At 44.3% G+C, this 20,185-nt stretch overlaps 1 protein-coding gene across 1 annotated transcript; it reads left to right on the top strand.

Annotated features, from left to right (window-relative positions):
- The first annotated feature begins 16,685 nt into the window (after positions 1-16,685).
- On the top strand, positions 16,686-19,829 carry LOC123765079 (uncharacterized). Its single transcript, XM_069333516.1, has 2 exons — positions 16,686-16,871; positions 16,956-19,829. Exon 2 carries the CDS (start codon positions 16,983-16,985, stop codon positions 17,820-17,822), a length of 840 nt encoding a protein of 279 aa, XP_069189617.1. The 5' UTR covers positions 16,686-16,871; positions 16,956-16,982; the 3' UTR covers positions 17,823-19,829.
- The last annotated feature ends 356 nt before the right edge of the window (positions 19,830-20,185 follow it).

Here is a 20,185-nt window from a genome sequence, read left to right as displayed (position 1 = left end):
ATTTCTGTTTTCAATCCAACTTCCTCCTCTTTCTCTTCATGCTTCTTCTGCTTTCTCTCTTCATTTGCTTTTTAATTTTATATCTCCTTCCCTTCCTAACATTTATCTTCCCCTCCTACTCCACCATTGATTTTTTTATTTATCTGTCTCTTATTCCTCCTCTCCTTACAACCCATTCCTCCCTTTATTCCCACCAATTCCCCTTCTTCCAACTAATTCCTCCTCACATATACCAGCGAGTTCAACAAGTCCTAAAAAAAGTGTTAGCTTGAGGTGAAAGGAATAACCTATGAGACAGACGCTGATGTTATACCTGAGATAGAGTAAAAAATGATTGAGCAGATTAATGAAGTTGTTTTTCACCTAAAGGATCATGAGCAAAGGAAGACGAAAGAGGAATAAACAAGGTGTAACGCTGCAAGTTGAATGTAAATGGGAGTTAAAGGAAGCGAGAGTCAGAGACACAAATAGATATACTGTGTTGACCAGACCACACACTAGAAGGTGAAGGGCCGACGACGTTTCGGTCCGTCTTGGACCATTCTCTAGTTGATATACTGTGTTACAATATTTATAAGAACAGGTGGAGGTAGTAGCAGTAGCGGGAGTGAAGACCCTAACTTTGGGCAACAGAAGGACCAGGCAAGAATGTGAAGAATGCGATAAAGTTGCAATACAAACCATTCAAGGAACACCAGCAACTGATCACAACATGAGAGTAAAACTTCGAATCATTGGAGATTTCAGTCACAAGGAAATAGACTGGGAAATCTAAAATATATTCAGTAGAGCTGATATACGCAGAGCAAGGTTGGTGCACAGCACCAAAGAAAATTCCAAACACATGTATATGTGTTTGGACATGTATATGAGTGGGATTGGGTGGTTATAGATAGGAGCTGCCTCGTGTGGGCCAACAGGCCTTCTGCAGTTACCTTTGTTCTTATGTTCTAAACACAAAATGTCAAGAAATAAGCACAAGCATGAGCAGGAATAAGCAATTCGACTAGATATCACCCTTATCAAGCAAGGCCCAAACATTGAAAGAATAGAAACTTCCATAAGTACAATTAGGTGTGTACAGTAAGGTGAGAACACACACTCACGGATATAAGATGAACTTTTTCATAATTAGGAGATCGAAGAACAGTGAATTAGGACGAGAAGTTGTGGGAGCAGACTGGTCGCATGGATTCCAAAGCCTTTATGGAACAACTCAAGAGGTTTGGGTTATCTGTTCCAGTCTAATAAAGTCCGAGAGACGGACCACAGGAGCTAGAGTTAAAGCTCTGCAATGCACAAATATGTATATAAGGTATATACACACACTTTTAACCTATCAACAACATTCTTAACATCAACATATACACAAAAACACTGCAAAAAGATAATATAGCTGAGAGAGAGAGAGAGAGAGAGAGAGAGAGAGAGAGAGAGAGAGAGAGAGAGAGAGAGAGAGAGAGAGAGAGAGAGAGAGAGAGAGAGAGAGCGCGCGCGCCAGCTCCCTGCAGCCTCGGTCGCCTTGACAAAGACATAGACGCCAAATCTAAATTGAAAAGACCGCCACCGCCGCATTCAGACGCGATTTTGTTTTTATCACAGAGGATCAACGCATGAAAAATGGCCCCACACACACATACAGACACGCGCGCGCGCGCACGCACCCCTCCCATCCCATGACCCCGGCATTGCGACTGTCTTGGATACCACGACCTCGGTATTGTGACTGCTCCGGATACCACGACCCCGTTATTTCGATTGCCTTGGGTTCCACTACCCCCGTTATTGTGATTGTTCTGAATACCACGATCCCGTTATTGCGACTGTTCTGGACGCCACGACTCCGGTATTGCGACTGCCCGGAATACCACAACACTGTTATTGCGACTGTCTTGGATACAATGACCCCGATATTGTGACTGTGTTGGCTATAATAACTCCGTTATGGCGACTGTCCTGAAAATCAGGATCTCGTTATTGAGACTATCATGGATACCACGACCCCGTTTTTGTGACTCTCCTGGATACTACGACCCCTGTATTGCGGCTGTCCTGGGTACTACAAGCCCGTTATTACGGCACAAATATGACATGAATGGTAGTTAACGAAGTGTCGGTCCGTCCTGCACTGATAACAAGTCGAAGCTGAGAAATAAGGGATTTGATTGATTGATAAAGATTGAACCACCCAAGATGTTGTTTTAGATTCAGCTACTCGGAACAAGAAGTTGCAAGTAGCACGGGCTAAGGTGAGCCCGTAGAGGACTTACCTGGCACAGGAGCGGGGCTGTAACTTGGACCACCCCAAGATGTAGCACGGACATGAATAGCCCGTAAACATTGGGGAAGATCGAAAGCCTTTATAAACCAATAAATGACCTACGAAATCTCCTCGCCGAACTTAACCAGGCCGCACCTGCAAAGGCGAACCTGTCGCTAATTTTCCCACAAAAGTCCCAGGCCGGCAGGACGGTGTTCAGACTCAATAGGACGATAAAAGCAGAAGCTGGAGAGTCCATCGTTCAATGAATCAACGAAGAGCTCTATCTTCTACCACAGCTCTATTGGTCTATGTAATCCGGAAAGAAGACAATCTACTGACCTTCGTTAAAACTTCCGCAGGAAACAACGGCCCCAAGCCTAAGACATGATGCAGAGAGGCTTCAAAGGTGTGTGTGTGTTAGTGTGTCGACGCTTCTTTTATATCTAGAGGCCTCGATATACATTGAATTTTGCAACGAGCTCATCAAGACTGTAACTTGCTTAGCTAAATTAATTTCACCGTTCAGTCCCTGAGCCTATTATATGCCTCTGTAACCCTTTCCACTACCGGATGGGTATGGGGTGCATAATAAATGACCTAAACTGACTATCACGAGGACGAATGGCATTAGTGCGATTTTGAAGTTCACAAAATAAGGAAAGAGAAAACGGACTAATGGAAGAGAGAGAGCATCAAGGGGGAACATTATTAAATAGATAATCATCGAGGGCTGCAGACGCGACGTGTTCGATCAAGCCCTGAGAATGACGGAGGTGGGCAGGAGGGAAGTACCAAAAGGAATGAGTTTTGTGCAAGCCAAGAGGAGGAGGAGGAGGAGGAGGCAAGAGGAAACCGATAGAGCGTCTTGATGAAACAAGGGAACAAAGAGGAACTCCGAGACTGTGAGTTTTAGGAAAATCGTCCACCTGAGGAAGAGAAGGGCAGATGACACGGAAGGGAACTATCAGGGGGGGGGGGGAAAGCGCCAAGTCATTACGACTATATTGCACTGGGAAGGGGGTCAGGATAAGGATTTTGGGATGAGACAGGGGAGGGAAGGAGTGGTGCCCCAACCACTTGGACGGTCGGGAATTGAACGCCGACCTGCATGAAGCGAGACCGTCGCTCTACCGTCCAGCCCAAGTGGTTGGACCGGTGGTACGGAAACATTTGACGAGATAAAAATCATGAGGATAGAAGTTCGAGAACTGCCCTTAAACAACTATTACTTCTACTATTACTGCTACTGCTATTACTTCTACTAATTATATTATTACAATTACTACTACTACTGCAACTAATATTAATACCGCTAATAATAAACCTCGAGAAAGACATCAAGATAGCCTAATAACCGATGTTTTGCTATCCAAAGAGAACATATCCTTGCAACCAACAGATAAAGCAGGATAACAAAATTCCACTAAGCAGTCCAAAGACAAAATAAAATAAAAATACCAAAATTACCGAATACAGAAGCAGGAGACTCCAGAGGATGAACAGAACAGGTAGTAGGAACCTCCCCATCCCTAACCCATTTTCCTTCGTGTGGGGAGGGGGGTAGAGAAGGATTGAGGGAGAAGAGGAGGGTGATGGATGGGAGAGGAAGACTGAGATGGAAGGGGGGGGGGGAAGCACTGGAGAATGGAGGGTGACAGAGAGAGAGAGAGAGAGAGAGAAGGGGGGGGGAGGAGAAGGGGATGAAGGGGGTTTCTAAGAAGCGACAAAGGAGAATCGGGTGGCCGTGGGGGTCGACATTATAAGCTGATAGAGACACTCGTGGAGGCTTAGTCGACGCAAATAATGGCCGAAATTATCTCCATTATACTTTTATCTCCGCCAGCCAAGCGCCACCAACCCTCCTGCACCCTCTCAGCTCTCCTCAGCTTTACTAGGCTGCTGAGAGAGAGAGAGAGAGAGAGAGAGAGAGAGAGAGAGAGAGAGAGAGAGAGAGAGAGAGAGAGAGAGAGAGAGAGAGAGAGAGAGAGAGAGAGAGAGAGGGAGAGAGAGAGAGAGAGAGAGAGGGAGGGAGAGATGAATAAAGACGTATTAGGAATTGGAATTGTGCTCAAACAGTGTCTGTTGTGGAAAGGTTCAGAGATTTGCAACAAGACTCGACGCAAAATGCGAAAGATGAGCGCTGATCTGACGTCGTTAATAAAGAGGAGAGAGAGAGAGAGAGAGAGAGAGAGAGAGAGAGAGAGAGAGAGAGAGAGAGAGAGAGAGAGAGAGAGAGAGAGAGAGAGAGAGAGAGAGAGAGAGAGAGAGAGAGAGAGAGAGAGAGAGAGAGAGAGAGAGAGAGAGAGGAGTTATATGATAGATACATATTAAATACTTAGGATGATTGACAAAGTTGATAAATAGAAGATGTTCACAATGGATACCAATTTGAGAAATAGATGAACCACAAAGATATATATTTTTTAAGCGCATGAGTACTAGGCCAATGGAATGAATTAATTGAACAGGATGTGAAGCCGTTCATGATCGGCGAAAGTACAATTATAGGATAAAAGACCAGGAATCATTGCAATAGACTAGACAACCAGCGGCGACGAGGACCTAGTCACGTGGACCCGGGTTCGATTCCAGGCTGAGGAAGTAGCAAATGGGCAGAGTTTCTTTCACGTGAGGCTCACCGTGCTCACCTAGTAGTGAATAGGTACCCTGGTAGTTAGAGAGCTGTTGTGGGCTGCGTCCTGGGAATGTGTGTGTGAGAGAAATATATATATATATATTTTTATATAAATGTTATTTTGTTGGAAATGTTATTTTGACTAATCCTTGCCAGCCCTAGCCAGCCTCGTCTAGCCCCGTCCACTCTCTGTCTCGACTGGCCGATGTGGGCTCCAGCTTAGACTTGACTTTCCACCATCCTTGTACCAGTACTCAGTCGCTATCCAGCACGTGGCATCCGCCTCTGGCTATCCTATAAGGCTCAAGTCCATTCTGCTTCAGCTTTGCCATAACTCAGTTCTGGCAATTAGCTTCTGGTCGGGACCTGAGGGGTTCAAGTTACTGTCCATGTCTCATGAATGTAGCAACTGTTCGAGGAGTCCCAACACTGCCTCATCCGGTCTCCGTACCGGATGAGGCAACGTTCGTGGATGAGGTCATCCACACCTCATCCTGTATGGTTGGTCCCATACCGGGTGAGGTGGTAACAGTGGTGCAGCACCACCACACAACAACAACAACAACTAGAACAACAAGAGGAGCAGCACTGCTATCACTAACAACTCCTTGAACCCCCCCCCGCCGCCCCTCTTCCCCCCTACTCATAATCCCCTTCCCTCCTCTCCTTTTCCTCCCCCTCCCTCCCTCCTACTCTGCCCCCTCCCCCTTACCGAAACATAACTTCACCGAGGTCCCCACGAAACGTTCCCTGTCTTCCTGTAGGTAAATACCCAAGAAGTAGAGGAAAGGTGAGACAGTCCGGTGATTGTGACAGTAAGGCCACACAATCACACAATCGACTTGAGAATGGTCCAGGACGTACCGAAACGTCGTCGTCCCTTCACCTTCTAGTGTGTGGTCTGGTCAACACAGTAAAGCTCCCTCTGTCATCGCTGCCAAGTGACGCTCCTCTCCCTGCACGCGCACGCGCACACGCACACAGGAAACAAACAGACACACACACACATTGTTTACATACATACATGCTGGTGTACAGTGTACCTGTACACCAATAAATTGTCAGTTGAGAGGCGGGATCAAAGAGCCGAAGCTCAACCCCCGCAAGCATAACAAGGTGATTAAACCTAGATTAGTACATTCGACCTATTACACCTGATCTTCACTCAGAATGAGGAAGTGATCGAGAACTTGGAATCATGAAATACCAATAGGAACCCGTGGTCACTGTGTCCTAGTCTTTCATTATATAATCGAACTTAAAACTATGGGACAAGGGGCCAGGGAAAGGAGAGTTAACAATAGAAAAGGGCGATTACATGAGGATATCTTGAGGTTATCTTGAGATGATTTCGGGGCTTTTAGTGTCCCCGCGGCCCGGTCCTCGACCAGGCCTCCACCCCCAGGAAGCAGCCAGTGACAGCTGACTAACTCTCAGGTACCTATTTACTGCTAGGTAACAGGGGCATTCAGGGTGAAAGAAACTTTGCCAATTTGTTTCTGCCTCGTGCGGGAATCGAATCCGCGCCACAGAATTACGAGTCCTGCGCGCTATCCACCAGGCTACGAGGCCCCCTTATAAGAGGATAAGAGAGTATCTGGCAAATGTACAGTGGGAGGAAAATCGTCGAGGAAAAACAGCCTAGGAAATAATGGAATAAGTCAAATGGAGATGCAAGGAGGCTAAAAAGCGTTTCTTACCAACAATAAAAGGTAAAAAATGTAGGAGGGAATATAATAACCCGTGGTTTAGTAGACAGCGCCAAGAAGGAAACCGAGAAGCAGAAGGAAGTGAAAGAAATGCAGAAATCAAAGGACACAGGAAAATTGAAATAGACGCAACAATTTAATAAATATAAGAGTATCGGAAAAAATTACGAGAACGATATTGCTATCCGAGCAAAGCAACAACCGAAAGCACTACATGGTCTCATAGGAAGGAAAGGGACAGTGAACGACCAAGTGACAAGATTTCGTAGAAGAGGAGGGGCATATATGGAAAGTGAGGAGATTATTTGCCACCTACTGAACGCCAATTTCCATGGAGTGTTCACAACCCAGCCTGAGCAGCTTCCAATGTTGTAAGAGGAGATAACCCTAGATGAGACCATGAAATACTGAGTTGATGGTAGATGAAGTAGAGAGTCATCTAGCATCACTGGATGAAACTAAAGCTTATGGACCTGACAACGTATCGACGTGGTTATTAAAAGAGGCAGCACAGGTCCTCAGCGTACCTCTAGCAAAGATCTTAAATGTATCTCTTACAAAGGGAGAGATGCCCAGCGGCTGGAAGAAGGCAAATGTGGTACCAATTTTCAAGAAAGGATAGAGAAGCGGCACTGAACTACAGACCAGTATCACTGACAAACATCCTTCGCAAAATACTTGAAAGAATAATCAGGTTGACTAGTGACACACTTAGAGAGAACTGTGTATGTAAACAAACATTGACACAGAAACCAAAACGAAGAGGAATCCGTCTACGTCGAATTGTTTTTGACAGAAGAGACCCACAATGTTGACCGAATTAACAAAATAACAATCTCATCATATATAATTCATCACAAACTTATCACAATCATCCCTCGACCTCAGTAAGGGAGGTTTACAAATACATAATATTAAATCGCTCCTACAAGAGTTCCCAAAAAATGCAACATTTAAACACCATCGGCTTTAGCACTTAAACACTTGCACAATGGAAACGTCACATAAACAAACCCAACTCCACAAGGTGGAACAAACTTGAAAGTTTCTACAAGTCCATCTAATCACTAAAAAAAAATATAATCAAATATCTAATATCGGAGTGTTCAGTGAGGATCCACAAGGTCTTCTCTGAGTACTCTTTACTTTCTTCTCCGAGGCTATGGGTCCCTACACTTGCACCAGAGGTGGTACCCCTATATAAAAAAAAATCTAATATACTAAGTTATATTTCTACAGGTCCATCTAATCACTAAAAAAAATACAATACAATATACTAAGTTAGACTCCGCACAAAGCAATGGAACTTAGTAAGCTATATATAGATACAGACCCCGACATTATAGTTATTAAAAGCCAGGAATGGAAGGAAGAAGGAAATATAAAGACATTCAACTACGAAACTTACCAGGTACAGAGAGCTGAACAGGCCAACGCTGCAGCAGCAATTGCAATCAGGAAAAATTTACCATACAAAATCCTGGATAAGTTCCAGGAAAACTTCATGGCTGTAGAACTCCAAACGACTAAAGGTACAATTATTCGAACGAGTTACCTACCACTGTGGCCGATATCGTGAAACGCATCAGAAGAATCAGACCGGACTATTTTCTGAGATATTTAAACGCAAAACTCACAAAGTTAATGATTGTCCTTCAAGGTCCCTGGAAACCTCTTTTCTTGTGATCTTAAACTGAACAACGAGACCACTTCTCCAAGCTATCGTGTACACCTGTCGGTGGTACAGATCTAGCTCCTGGTTCACTAACCATCGACAACTCTCACAAGAAGCATTCAGGAACCTGTACACCGGTTGATTGACAGTTGAGAGGCGGGACCAAAGAGCTGAAGCTCAACCCCCGCAAGCACAACCAGGTGAGTTCACGGGCCACCACCGTCAACTTGAAGCTACGAAGACGAAGACTTTGAAAGTCACAGCCTAAGTTAAGTTTTGTATGTCATAATAGTTACTTACGATGAGAAAGACTCATGCATGACTTCCAGGGCCAGAATAATGCCATGCAGGGATGTTGCATGGTGACACGTGACACATGCTTCAAATAACGATTTTACATTGCCCAAAATGCTCGGAAACCTATGCACTAAGAGCTGAAGCTCAATCCCAGTTTCACAACCACGTGAGGACAACTGAGAATGTAAATGGAATCATCAGAGCACACAAAGCCATCACGACTATATAGAACTTGGAAGGGATATGAGGATAAGGATTTGTAATAGGATAGAAGGGAAGGAATGACGCGCCCAACCACTTAAATTGAGTTGGGGATTGAACGCCGTCCTGCAGGCCGGTGGCTGTACTACCGACCAGTCCAAGTAGAGTGCAACTGGAGTACTAGTACATGCACTCTAACCAGCTGAGAGGGAGGAAGGTAGAAAGAGAGAGCAGCCAGATTTCACGTTTCGCCAAACGTCCAATATGCAGTGGTCTGTGCCGGACCATAAGACCAGGAATGTAAACAACTCCACCTCGCCTATTTCAGGCCCGGAACCTGTTAGTCCCAGAAGGTTTACACATAAGAGTCGCCTAAATTCAACTAAAATACCCTAATGTAGACACTGCCGTCGATTGTTTTGGAACTTGGGTGCATTATGCGTGTGGGCGCGTTGCCCAGGGTGGGTGAGATGGAGCCACCTAGCCAGCCGGGAAGACCAGCTAGAAGACCGGCTAGAAGAACGCCATCACCCACCAAAGAGCCAGCTAGCCAGCTGGGAAGGCCTGCTAGCCAGCCGGAAAGGCCATAGCTAGTACCCCTAGCTGGCCTTGTCCTAGTACCGAGCCAGCCCAGCCAGTACCACCTCGCCCACCATAATGCCAGGCCACGCAAAGTATCTGTGGTTACTTTGTGGAGGCGCCGCACCGTGTTTACCAGCCAGATGCGCGAGACGACCACCGTCACAAGAGGACGGACCACTAACCCGCTTACTTCCGCCCCTCGACCCCCGTGAAGGCTGCCATTCACCGCAGTGTCACCACATCTTATAGCAAGATAGATGGTCACAGCTAGAGGGCTCTGTGTGTGTGTGTGTGTGTGCGCGCTACATTCGCTAAGAGCGAGTCTTCGAGGCTCTCATTGCGAGGTTTTCGACCAGCTCTCACTACGTTGTGTATAGGCGCTTCTTGTCCCGGCTCTTACAGCTTTGGGCGGATGTTTTTGTTTTGTTTTCTGTGTGTGTGTGTTTTGTTTTAGCATCGTGGCCTCCAACACCAGTCAACAGACAATATAACGAGGAAAACGAGGACTCAAAAGACATGGGAAAGTATAGTTACCTGGTTACAGAGACAAACGGAGACACTTAAGAGGGTCATAAAGGGGTACATCAGAATAAGAAAGGCATCAGGGCAGCAGTTTGAAAATGACTTTGCCACAGTAAAAGCTAAGAGCCTGACCTAAGCTGTTGTACAGCCGTATACGGAGCCAAACAACGGTACGAGATCATGGGATCAGACTTCCGGGACAAAGAGGAACACTCTTGGAGACAGATAAAGAAATGTTTGAAGAGCTCAAGAAAATAAAAAGAGGTTCCAGGATGTCTGTTAACCAGAAACGGATTGCTGTTTAAGGAAGGTTGACAACAGACGCAATACTAGACAATTGAGGTTAATGAATAAGAGCCAAAAAGGACACCTGGAGGAGCTGAAAGTAGCGAAAGAAGAAGGACCAGACCAGATATTACCATGATTACTGAAGAAAGCGGCAGCGATTTGGAGTTACTCACAACTATGGTGTTCAACGTTACACCCGAGACACGAGAGCTGGAAAATCACCCTTCACAAACAATAACCATATTACCGAGCATGCTGAGTGATAAACATGTACATTTCTTCCTTTACATATGCAAGTATGTTACCTGTCGACGTACTGGGGGTGAGAGGTGAAGGGGGGGGGAACTGCAGACATGGGGGAGGGGGGGTTACCTTCACGGCCTGGGGGAGGGGGGTCATATGTCACCATGACTGATGTATGTGTCACAATGACATGTATGTGTGATCGTGACGGATATATGTGTCACCGTGGCGGATGTATGTGTAGATATTTATAGCGTCTTCAGAGTCACCGTCGTCACTGGGACCCGTGACCGTCAAAGCACAACCGAGGGTCATCGTCGTCATCGTGACTAATGGGTCAATATGATGTAGTCGTCGTCGAAGGCCAAATGACCAGTTTGTTGGTAGTTATTAATTCGCTTGCTTTAACAATCATTGAGATCCCTGGTTATTACCCTCCATAAAGATCAACTGGTTTCGTTGTTTCGCGTTATATTCCCGTACAAACTGAGATAGTTTAGTTTATTTATCATGCCTCTCATACCCATCTCATGGGTGGTAGTGAAAAAGGTTACAGAGGTATATATAGTGGGCTCATGAGCTGAAGCCCAACATTCCTTTAGCTTAGCTAGTGACAACCATGATGATCTAGTTACACAGTCACCCGCATGCGTCTGACTCACGCTCATACAATCACGAAGTGAACAGGAAAATATGGAACACTGAATAATGTTTATTTCAAGAATTTAATGCATCAATTAGAAAATATTTAGGCCATACACATACAGTATTTGGGAAGTCCATAGATGTAAGTTCGATCTCATCACATGGCCTCAGTATATATGAATTTATAACGCTGCTTCACTCCACATAAAACTGATTATCGAGACAGGACAACAGTTGAGAAAGAAAGGCAGAAGCTGAGGTGTCTATTGCTAGGACTTTGACATATATAGAATTTATTGTCAAGGTCTTGAAACTTTTTGATACAGGTTTTGTTTAATTATGAAAATACAGTTGGAAAATAATTATTTAGAAACAGCCCTCGTAGTGATAAATGTGTTATATACATAATACGTTGTAAATTCTATATAAATGAATTTAAATCATTTATCAGAAAATTCTCACCAAATTGATTGGGTGAATCAAAAAATGAGTTCTTATTCAATAACTAATTGTACAAACATTTGCAATAGAAACATTATTGAATCTGCTTTAATACAAGTCACAAAACCATGCAATATTACCTGTACAATGTAGACCTAGTTTTAATTGATCAATTAAAAAACGATTCAAGTAAGCTCATTAATACCCAGTAAGAAAACTCATTATGAAAAAATGTCATTAAAATATTGAATTATAAGAACGATGAAAAGAACAGAAAGAAACGTTTTGAGTTGCTCAAGAGAATGTTTGAGACGTTGTGCCTTTAGAGATCTCAGCAGGCAAAACGTTGTTCGAGTAACGTTTAATCAACGTTGATTCAGCGTTACCTGAGCATATTTTACCAGCTGACCACCCGTTCTCGTACTTGCTTATAGTCAATATTTGGCTTATTAATAAGTGCAAATGTGACATACTAATTTATTATGAATAATTTATTTATTCTATAGGAAGAGTTTATACCTTGAAAACAAAATATAACTTGGCATATACCACATATGTACTTATCAATATGCAGAATATTGGCTATAAGCAATAAGTCATATATGTACTGTCTTGTGCGAGAGCGGGTTGTCGTATCGTAGACCCGTTGCCAAAACTCAGCATTCAGAGTCACTAGAGCCCGCTTCAGTGTACCAAAATACCACAAACTTCCTGTCCGCCCCCCTAATGTAAGAGCCCCTCCTCAAAAAAAATAAAAACCCAATCCTCTGAGCGAATTACAGAGACAGTATTCACACTGCACAAAAGACAGTTGAAACTGTATTTAATACTATGGAACCATTGAGGGCCCAACACAGAGCCAGAGGGAACTATATGTTTCCGTTGAATCATACGCTTCCTACCTGCAAAATTCTTCAAGGAGGAGGCTTGGAAAACTGGCCGAGGCTCCCGTGACCTGTCCACGCTGTACCGGGTCGTCTCCGGGGGACGATCGTCGCCTCCAGGACCCCATTAACGCCTGAGAGAAAGAGAAAGTACAAGGAATATTATATACTGTGGTGGAGGATGGCGTAGGTGGCGTCGTGGACACCCCATTCATGGCGCCGCTCCTCCACACAGCCTCGTCCTCTACCACGGCTTTGAGGAGTGGCGAGGCGTGCTAATATGATGGGGGGGAGGGGTGGGGACTCAGAGACTGGGGTGGGTGTAAGGGGGGGAGGGGGCACGCAGGTTAAGGGACGTTCACTAAGGGGTTGATGAAGGGAGAGGGTTGGGAGGGAGGCTTCTGAAAACTTAGGCTGGAGAAGAGGGTGGGGGGACTTTCTGATTTCTCTCTCTCTCTCTCTCTCTCTCTCTCTCTCTCTCTCTCTCTCTCTCTCTCTCTCTCTCTCTCTCTCTCTCTCTCTCTCTCTCTCTCTCTCTCTCTCTCTCTCTCTCTCTCTCTCTTTCTCTTTCTCTTGATATTATCTGTCTTTACCTTTCCCATCTTCTTTTCATTCTCACACTCTCTTTTCCCTTTCTAAGCTTTTCTCCTTTATTCCCAGAACTCTCGCCTTGATTCCTAGCCTCTATCTTTCTTCTCTATTTATTTAACTTCCATCCCTGCTTCTTCTTCTTATTCCCTATCTCATAGTTTCCCTTCGCGAGACAAATACAAGGCGCGCAGCTACAGGTAAAGTTCCACAAGCCATGTATTTAGCGCTCCGTCCACCTGTCACTTCACTGAATGCAAAGTCCTTGGGAAGGTTTGTTTTATGTTAATTGTTATAAGCAAGTTTGGCGGTAGGTCGGAGGTTGTGTGGTGGTAGATGGTAGGTTGTGGGTGAGAGGCGGTAGATGGGGAGGTAAATAAACAGTAAATAAAGATAGTCAATGAAGATGATAAATCAATAAGAGTTGGGTTAAGAATCTCAAGTCAGCGACTGATGGATTTAGTATCTAAAGTCAATGAAATTTACCTTTAACACAGAGAAGTCGAAACAAAACGAATTAATGAAATAACAACGTTATTGGTGTTATTGAGTAAATTAAAAACAAAATGTCGATTATTTATTATTTTTTTAGTCTTGAACTTTTGGGAGTTTCAGAATGATTTATTATTGAATAATATTTAAAGATCTTTTTGGTATCGTTGAAGGCTACATATAAGCCTTCTTCCACGAGTGCGTTTGACATTCTTCAAGTCTCTTACAAGTAAATCATATACATTCCAGATCTCTTATAAATGTTCTTGGTATTGTTCAAGTGGTTTAAAAAACACTTTTGCATCTTTGATTTCCGTTTTTCGTTGATTTACTCGCCTCTCAACTCCTCAAAACTAGGAATAGGCAGCCGTGAGATGCCCCTCTCTACGTCACCAGGACTACGTCACCAGGACTAGGTCACCAGGACAACGTCACCAGGACAACGTCACCAGGACAACGTCACCAGGACTAGGTCACCAGGACAACGTCACCAGGACAACGTCACCAGGACTAGGTCACCAGGACTAGGTCACCAGGACAACGTCACCAGGACAACGTCACCAGGACAACGTCACCAGGACTAGGTCACCAGGACAACGTCACCAGGACAACGTCACCAGGACTAGGTCACCAGGACAACGTCACCAGGACAACGTCACCAGGACTAGGTCACCAGGACAACGTCACCAGGACAACGTCACCAGGACTAGGTCACCAGGACAACGTCACCAGGACAACGTCACCAGGACTAGGTCACCAGGACAACGTCACCAGGACTAGGTCACCAGGACTAGGTCACCAGGACTAGATCACCAGAACTACGTGACCAGGACTACGTCACCAGGACTAGGTTACCAGGACTAGGTCACCAGGACTAGGTCACCAAGACAACGTCACCAGGACAACGTGACCAAGACAACGTCACCAGGAGTCCTTGCGTCACTAGCACTCCTATCAGCTCATCCTTCCTGTGTTGTGTGAGCCGGGGGGCGACAAACAGTCGTGCAACACCAGCTGTGTTGTATACTCGCTGCTCTGGTGTTACCTCCTCTCTCACGCAGTGTTCGGAGACCTAGTCACGCAGTGTTTGGAGACCTAGTCACGCAGTGTTTGGAGACCTAGTCACGCAGTTTTCGGAGACCTAGTCACGCAGTGTTCGGAGACCTAGTCACGCAGTGTTCGGAGACCTAGTCACGCAGTGTTCGGGGACCTAGTCACGCAGTGTTCGGGGACCTAGTCACGCAGTGTTCGGAGACCTAGTCACGCAGTGTTCGGAGACCTAGTCACGCAGTGTTCGGAGACCTAGTCACGCAATGTTCGGGGACCTAGTCACGCAGTGTTCGGAGACCTTATTACACTGTGTTAGGATCTCCTGTCACTTAATGTGTGAATCCTGCAGCAGTGAGTTTTCCAGCCCTCCTCGACAGTGACTTCCCTGCTCCTGTATCGGCCTCCCTTGCACCACAGTGGTGCTGATAACCTCGTGTCGTTCCCTTCTCATATCCAGAACGACTATGCAGTTCTCCATTCAACTTTCTTTGGAGGTTTCTACAGCTTCAGAATCAACTTGTTAGGAACAAATGCATGGCTTTCCAGCACAAATTGGTGAGGTTTATTATGTGGTTCATAATCACCTTTCAAATTGGAAAATGTAAGACTTCTGGAGGTCCCATTAGGCCAACAACTTACCTTTCACGAGATGCTACTCACAATAGTTTATTAACTCATAGGAGGCTATTTACTGTTAGGTGAACTGAGGCATCAATTGTAAAGAAATGTGGCTAAATGTCTCATCCTGAACTACACCTGAACGTAATAGGCATCGGCCAATTTTGTAATATTTTATGGCTCATAAATTTCTTTGGTTAAGAATTCAAACATTACACTTGAGAGTCGAGAAATTCTGGGAATTCTTACATAATTTAGCTCCTGTCTCGTATGGGTTCTTTCCGGTGTGAATCTCACACATTTAAATTAATGTGACGATGCAATGCGATGCTTGAGGGATAGTTAAGAGCTGATCAAGTAGAAGTTTAGAATCGTAATATAGCACTGATGTCTAACAGTATATTTTAGCGCTTGAGAGCTGACTACGAATCCCGAAAACCATCGATTACATCTCTAGCGTTACCAACGCTGACTCTGACCAAAGTACATTCTGTCGCTTGAGGGCTAGCTAGAGGCACGTTGTAGATCAAGCATAGCTTAGATACTCACCTAGTGTTGTGTACTCACCTAGTGATGAATACTCACCAGTCAAAGTGTACTAACCAGTCTTTATACAAAACTGTCAAACATTGGTGAGTAAGAACAGTTCTGCTGGAGGCCCGGTCTCTCTGTGGCTGGATTTCTTGACTCTAAGTGTTCATATGTTGACTTCGATGACGGAGCTGACAACGGAAGAATCAGCACACACACACAAGCACGAATATAGAAGAGGGAAACCCGTCGGTGCGATATGAGTTATCCCCATGTAATACGCAGTGGCGTATTACAAAATAGCACAAGCACTATAGGAGTTAAACTCTCACCTTGCATTCTGCTTTACAAATGATGCACCAGTCGTTGTTACTAGCACAGAAACCTCCGTGTGTGTGTGTTGATGAATCTGTGGATCATAAAGCAGCTTTTATCTCTTCCAAGCGTATCATACAGTATCACAAACCTAAGATGAAATCACATTCAAATAATGCTATAATCTGCTCCCACCTACATTGCACAGGGCCTCCTGGCGGAACTCATATGATTCACCAACAAGTGCCTATCTTTTTATTGTTATTTGTAATTATTGTTACAAATAACATAACCAGTATATTATACCAGTATAACTTTAATTAATACGAGTACTTTTCTTATTATCCATATCATTACCCTTAGTAATGGTTGGATTACAAATGTCTCAGCAATTTTATTGTTAATTCCAATATTTGTTACAATACTAATATTAATACCAAAATTATTACTCTTAGTTCTATTATAATTATAATTATTGCAATTAATATGAGAGAGAGAGAGAGAGAGAGAGAGAGAGAGAGAGAGAGAGAGAGAGAGAGAGAGACCCAAATAATGTCAGTCTGTTTATAAATGTATAATTCAGCCAATAATTTCTCATTTAGATCAGACGTTCACCTCTTGGACCTAATGATGAACTGGACTTAATCTTTTGCAGGGAAATCTACATTATCTTGAAACAACGGAAGTGTGGACGGTCTTGGGTTAAGGACCAGGTCGTGACCTGCAACGACCAGGTCGTGACCTTCAACGACCAGGTCGTGACCTTCAACGACCAGGTCGTGACCTTCAACGACCAGGTCGTGACCTTCAACGACCAGGTCGTGACCTTCAACGACCAGGTCGTGACCTGCAACGACCAGGTCGTGACCTTCAACGACCAGGTCTGCGTAAGGTCAGTACATGTGTTTTGCAAGCTTATGGTCACACACGTAGTAATCATTCTTATTTGTTATTTATTTCCTTAATTCATCCACAGAAATCAAGATATTTCAACTCCGTCGGAATGACTGCAAAGCCTCCCGCCCCACCCACCACCACCACCACCACCACCACCACCACCACCACCACCACCACCACCACCACCACCACCGAACCCACCACCACCACCACCACCACCCAAACAACCACTACTACCCAACCCACTCCCGATACTGACTCAGCCATGAACATAGGCATCGGCGTTGGCTTCGGGTTCTTGCTTGTACTGCTCCTGTGCGCCGTCGTGTACGCCTTCTACCTGCGTCGCCGGCTGAAACACCCGACCACCAGCACCACCACAGAGGATCCCGAGGGCCCAGGGAAGGATCCCGAGGGCCCAGGGAAGGATCAGGAGCCTGCCGCTCCTCCTAAGTCCAAAATCTTAGAGCTGGCTCGCTTAATACAGACACATCCGCAGCGGAACGTACCCGACTCAGTCGGGTTAATTAAATTGAATCCAGTACATTCCGCTTCCAATAACGACGGTCCTTACTCCTACGTTGACTTGGAATATATAAGTAGGACCCTAGAGAGAAAGGGAGAGTCAGGGAGCAATGTTCCTAATGATAATATGGCAAAATTCTTGTGCCCAGAACTTGGAGATCACGTTTATTTAAATATCGGAAACGTCTTAACAGAACCTACAAGCATACAGGAACCAGTGTATGAAAATATTAGTGTAACAGAATACGCCAATTATCCTGTTTGCGATGGAAGTTCCGGTGGGGGTACAAGCGTTCAGAAATCGTCGAGGTCAACAACGCCTGTAGGTGAAGTGAGACCGGGTCAAAGGTCACTCGACCGCGACAATCAGAACCCACCGACCCCCGAACACATCTACGAGGAGGTCACTGATCTAGGGTAACTGATAAGAAGTGATCGAAGGAATGACCATTGTGGGAGGAGATGAAACTGGAGATGGTCTAATATGTGAATAAAAAAGATGCACTTGATGCGAAAATAGTACATAAAAACCGATGAGTCTTTGTCTGAAACTTGATATGTGACGCTAAGCATGCTGAAGCCTACCCCGTCTGTGCCCTGGGCAAGATTGACAGGGCACAGGTCTGTGCCCTGGGCATGATTGGCAGGGGCACAGGTCTATGCCCCTGCCATGATTAATGTCCAGTCCGTTCTTCCTCTTCAAAAACACACACATTTACGAGCTGCTTAAAAACAAATTGTGTAGCCGCAAAATGAGAGACAAGAGTGCTTTAGTCTGCTATATAGAGCTCAAAACTCGGAGCTCCTGAGAGCAAGAGTCTTGGGATAAAGAGTAGAGGAGAGAAAGATATGCAAGTTTAAGGTGGAAGACTGACGAGATAAGATAAGGTAATTAGCAGGAGAAAGCGCTGGATCTGTATGGCTGCGTACCTCTGAATAAACAGACAAGGCGCTGGGATACGAGGACAAAGAACTGGGATACGAGGACAAGAAGCTGGGATATAAAAGAGCAATAGGTGCCTAATCAATGGTGAAAGTGCTTCAGCGGCAACCTGTCCTCAGGCCAGGATCGTTAAAGTCGCGGCTGCCCGCCAAGACACGTTTCAACAGACTGTGTATTAAAAATAGGTTTGTTCTCATTTATACATTGATATTATTATATATTTAAGTTGTGTGTATAGCTAGGCGTAGGTTAGGTTAGGTGTTTAGATTCTGTTGGCGATTATTTGCATTTGCAGTACGTGGGGTGAAGCATTTACGGAGTTACGATTCGAACAGAGGTCGTCAGCGAAGCACTGTTCGAGAAATGTTCGAACGTTATCAGTTGGGAGTCGTGTGAAAACGATTTTTCATTCATAAACATGGGGTTTGTCGGCTGGATTAATGAGTATTTGATCTTTGTTGATGAGGACGGGCTGTCATCAAATATAAGAGTTCGGAGGACAAAGTCAAGTGAGGCTTTTGGAGAGTCGAAGCAACTGAGACAAGTAAAACTGTACGCTATCCATGACCATCACCGGGTCGAGGACCGGGCCGCGGGGACGCTAAGCCCCGAATTCATCTCAAGATAGATCACTCCTCAACTACGCTTTCGCTTATAAGGACTTCATCATCTAACTCCTTCTTGCAAGGTTGATCTTGCTATTTTAGAATTGCTTCACGTTTGAATTGCTGAGTAGAATAACTCAGTAACCTCGACCCGGATTCACAAAGCAGTTACGCAAGTACTTACGAAAGTGTACATCTTTCCTCAATCTTTGACGGCTTTGGTTACATTTATTAAACAGTTTACAAGCATGAAAACTTCCCAATCAACTGTTGTTATTATTATAAATAGCCTCCTGGTGCTTCGGAGCTCATTAACTGTTTAATAATTGTAAACAAAGTCGTCAAAGATTCAGAAAAGATGGACAGGTTCGTAAGTGCTTGCGTAACTGCTTCGTGAATCTGGCCCCTTGACCCAAGTATTTAAACACTAGTTATTGCTGCTATGTAAGTGGCTATTAGATGCTGGGGATGACCATCATTTTCCCTGCTTTTAGTTAACATATTTTACCTAACGTGATACTTATAAGTAAATAATAATAATTTCCTTGTAAATGTTTGAAGCTGTATGTTTGTACTTCAGCATTGTTAAGTAATAAAATTAAAGTAACTACTGATATTTTTGACACTTAACGACTAACAAACGAATCATAAACGTCGGGTTACAAGACACTGAAATTCGTCTCTGTAGTGTTGGTGCTCTGTCCGTTAGGTTTAATATATAATTAACATAGATTCCTTGTACATATATGTCTTTCCTCAGGAGTGCATTGGCTTGTTAAAGTATAATGGATATACTAGGCACATTTTCCAGAGAGAGAGAGAGAGAGAGAGAGAGAGAGAGAGAGAGAGAGAGAGAGAGAGAGAGAGAGAGAGAGAGAGAGAGAGAGAGAGAGAGAGAGAGAGAGAGAGAGAGAGAGAGAGAGAGAGAGTGGAGAAGAGGCTAGTATGCTATTTTTTTGTTCTTGGATATCTAGTCAGCCTCTTAATCATTAACATAGATTATATATATGAGACTAAAAGTAATAATCTTTGAGAATTATGATCAGATAGACTGGGAGATGAAACACTGCCATTTGAGAGGTAAAATTAAGACGTGAGTTAAGAAAATACTGGAGAAAGAATGTTTTTGTTGTGTAATATGTTGAACAAAATAACATTGATGAGGAGTGGATGAACTTCCTATAGTCAACCTGAGTTACAAAATGAATTAAGTAGATATAGAGAACAGAGTATTAT

Source organism: Procambarus clarkii, chromosome 29, assembly GCF_040958095.1.
Source record: "Procambarus clarkii isolate CNS0578487 chromosome 29, FALCON_Pclarkii_2.0, whole genome shotgun sequence".
In the NCBI taxonomy this organism is placed as follows: Eukaryota; Metazoa; Arthropoda; class Malacostraca; order Decapoda; family Cambaridae; genus Procambarus; species Procambarus clarkii.
This window is presented reverse-complemented; position numbering and strand designations above follow the sequence as displayed.

Excerpts from the sequence above, each read along its gene's own strand:
- LOC123765079 (XM_069333516.1), top strand. The coding sequence starts at position 16,983 with ATGACTGCAAAGCCTCCCGCCCCACCCACCACCACCACCACCACCACC.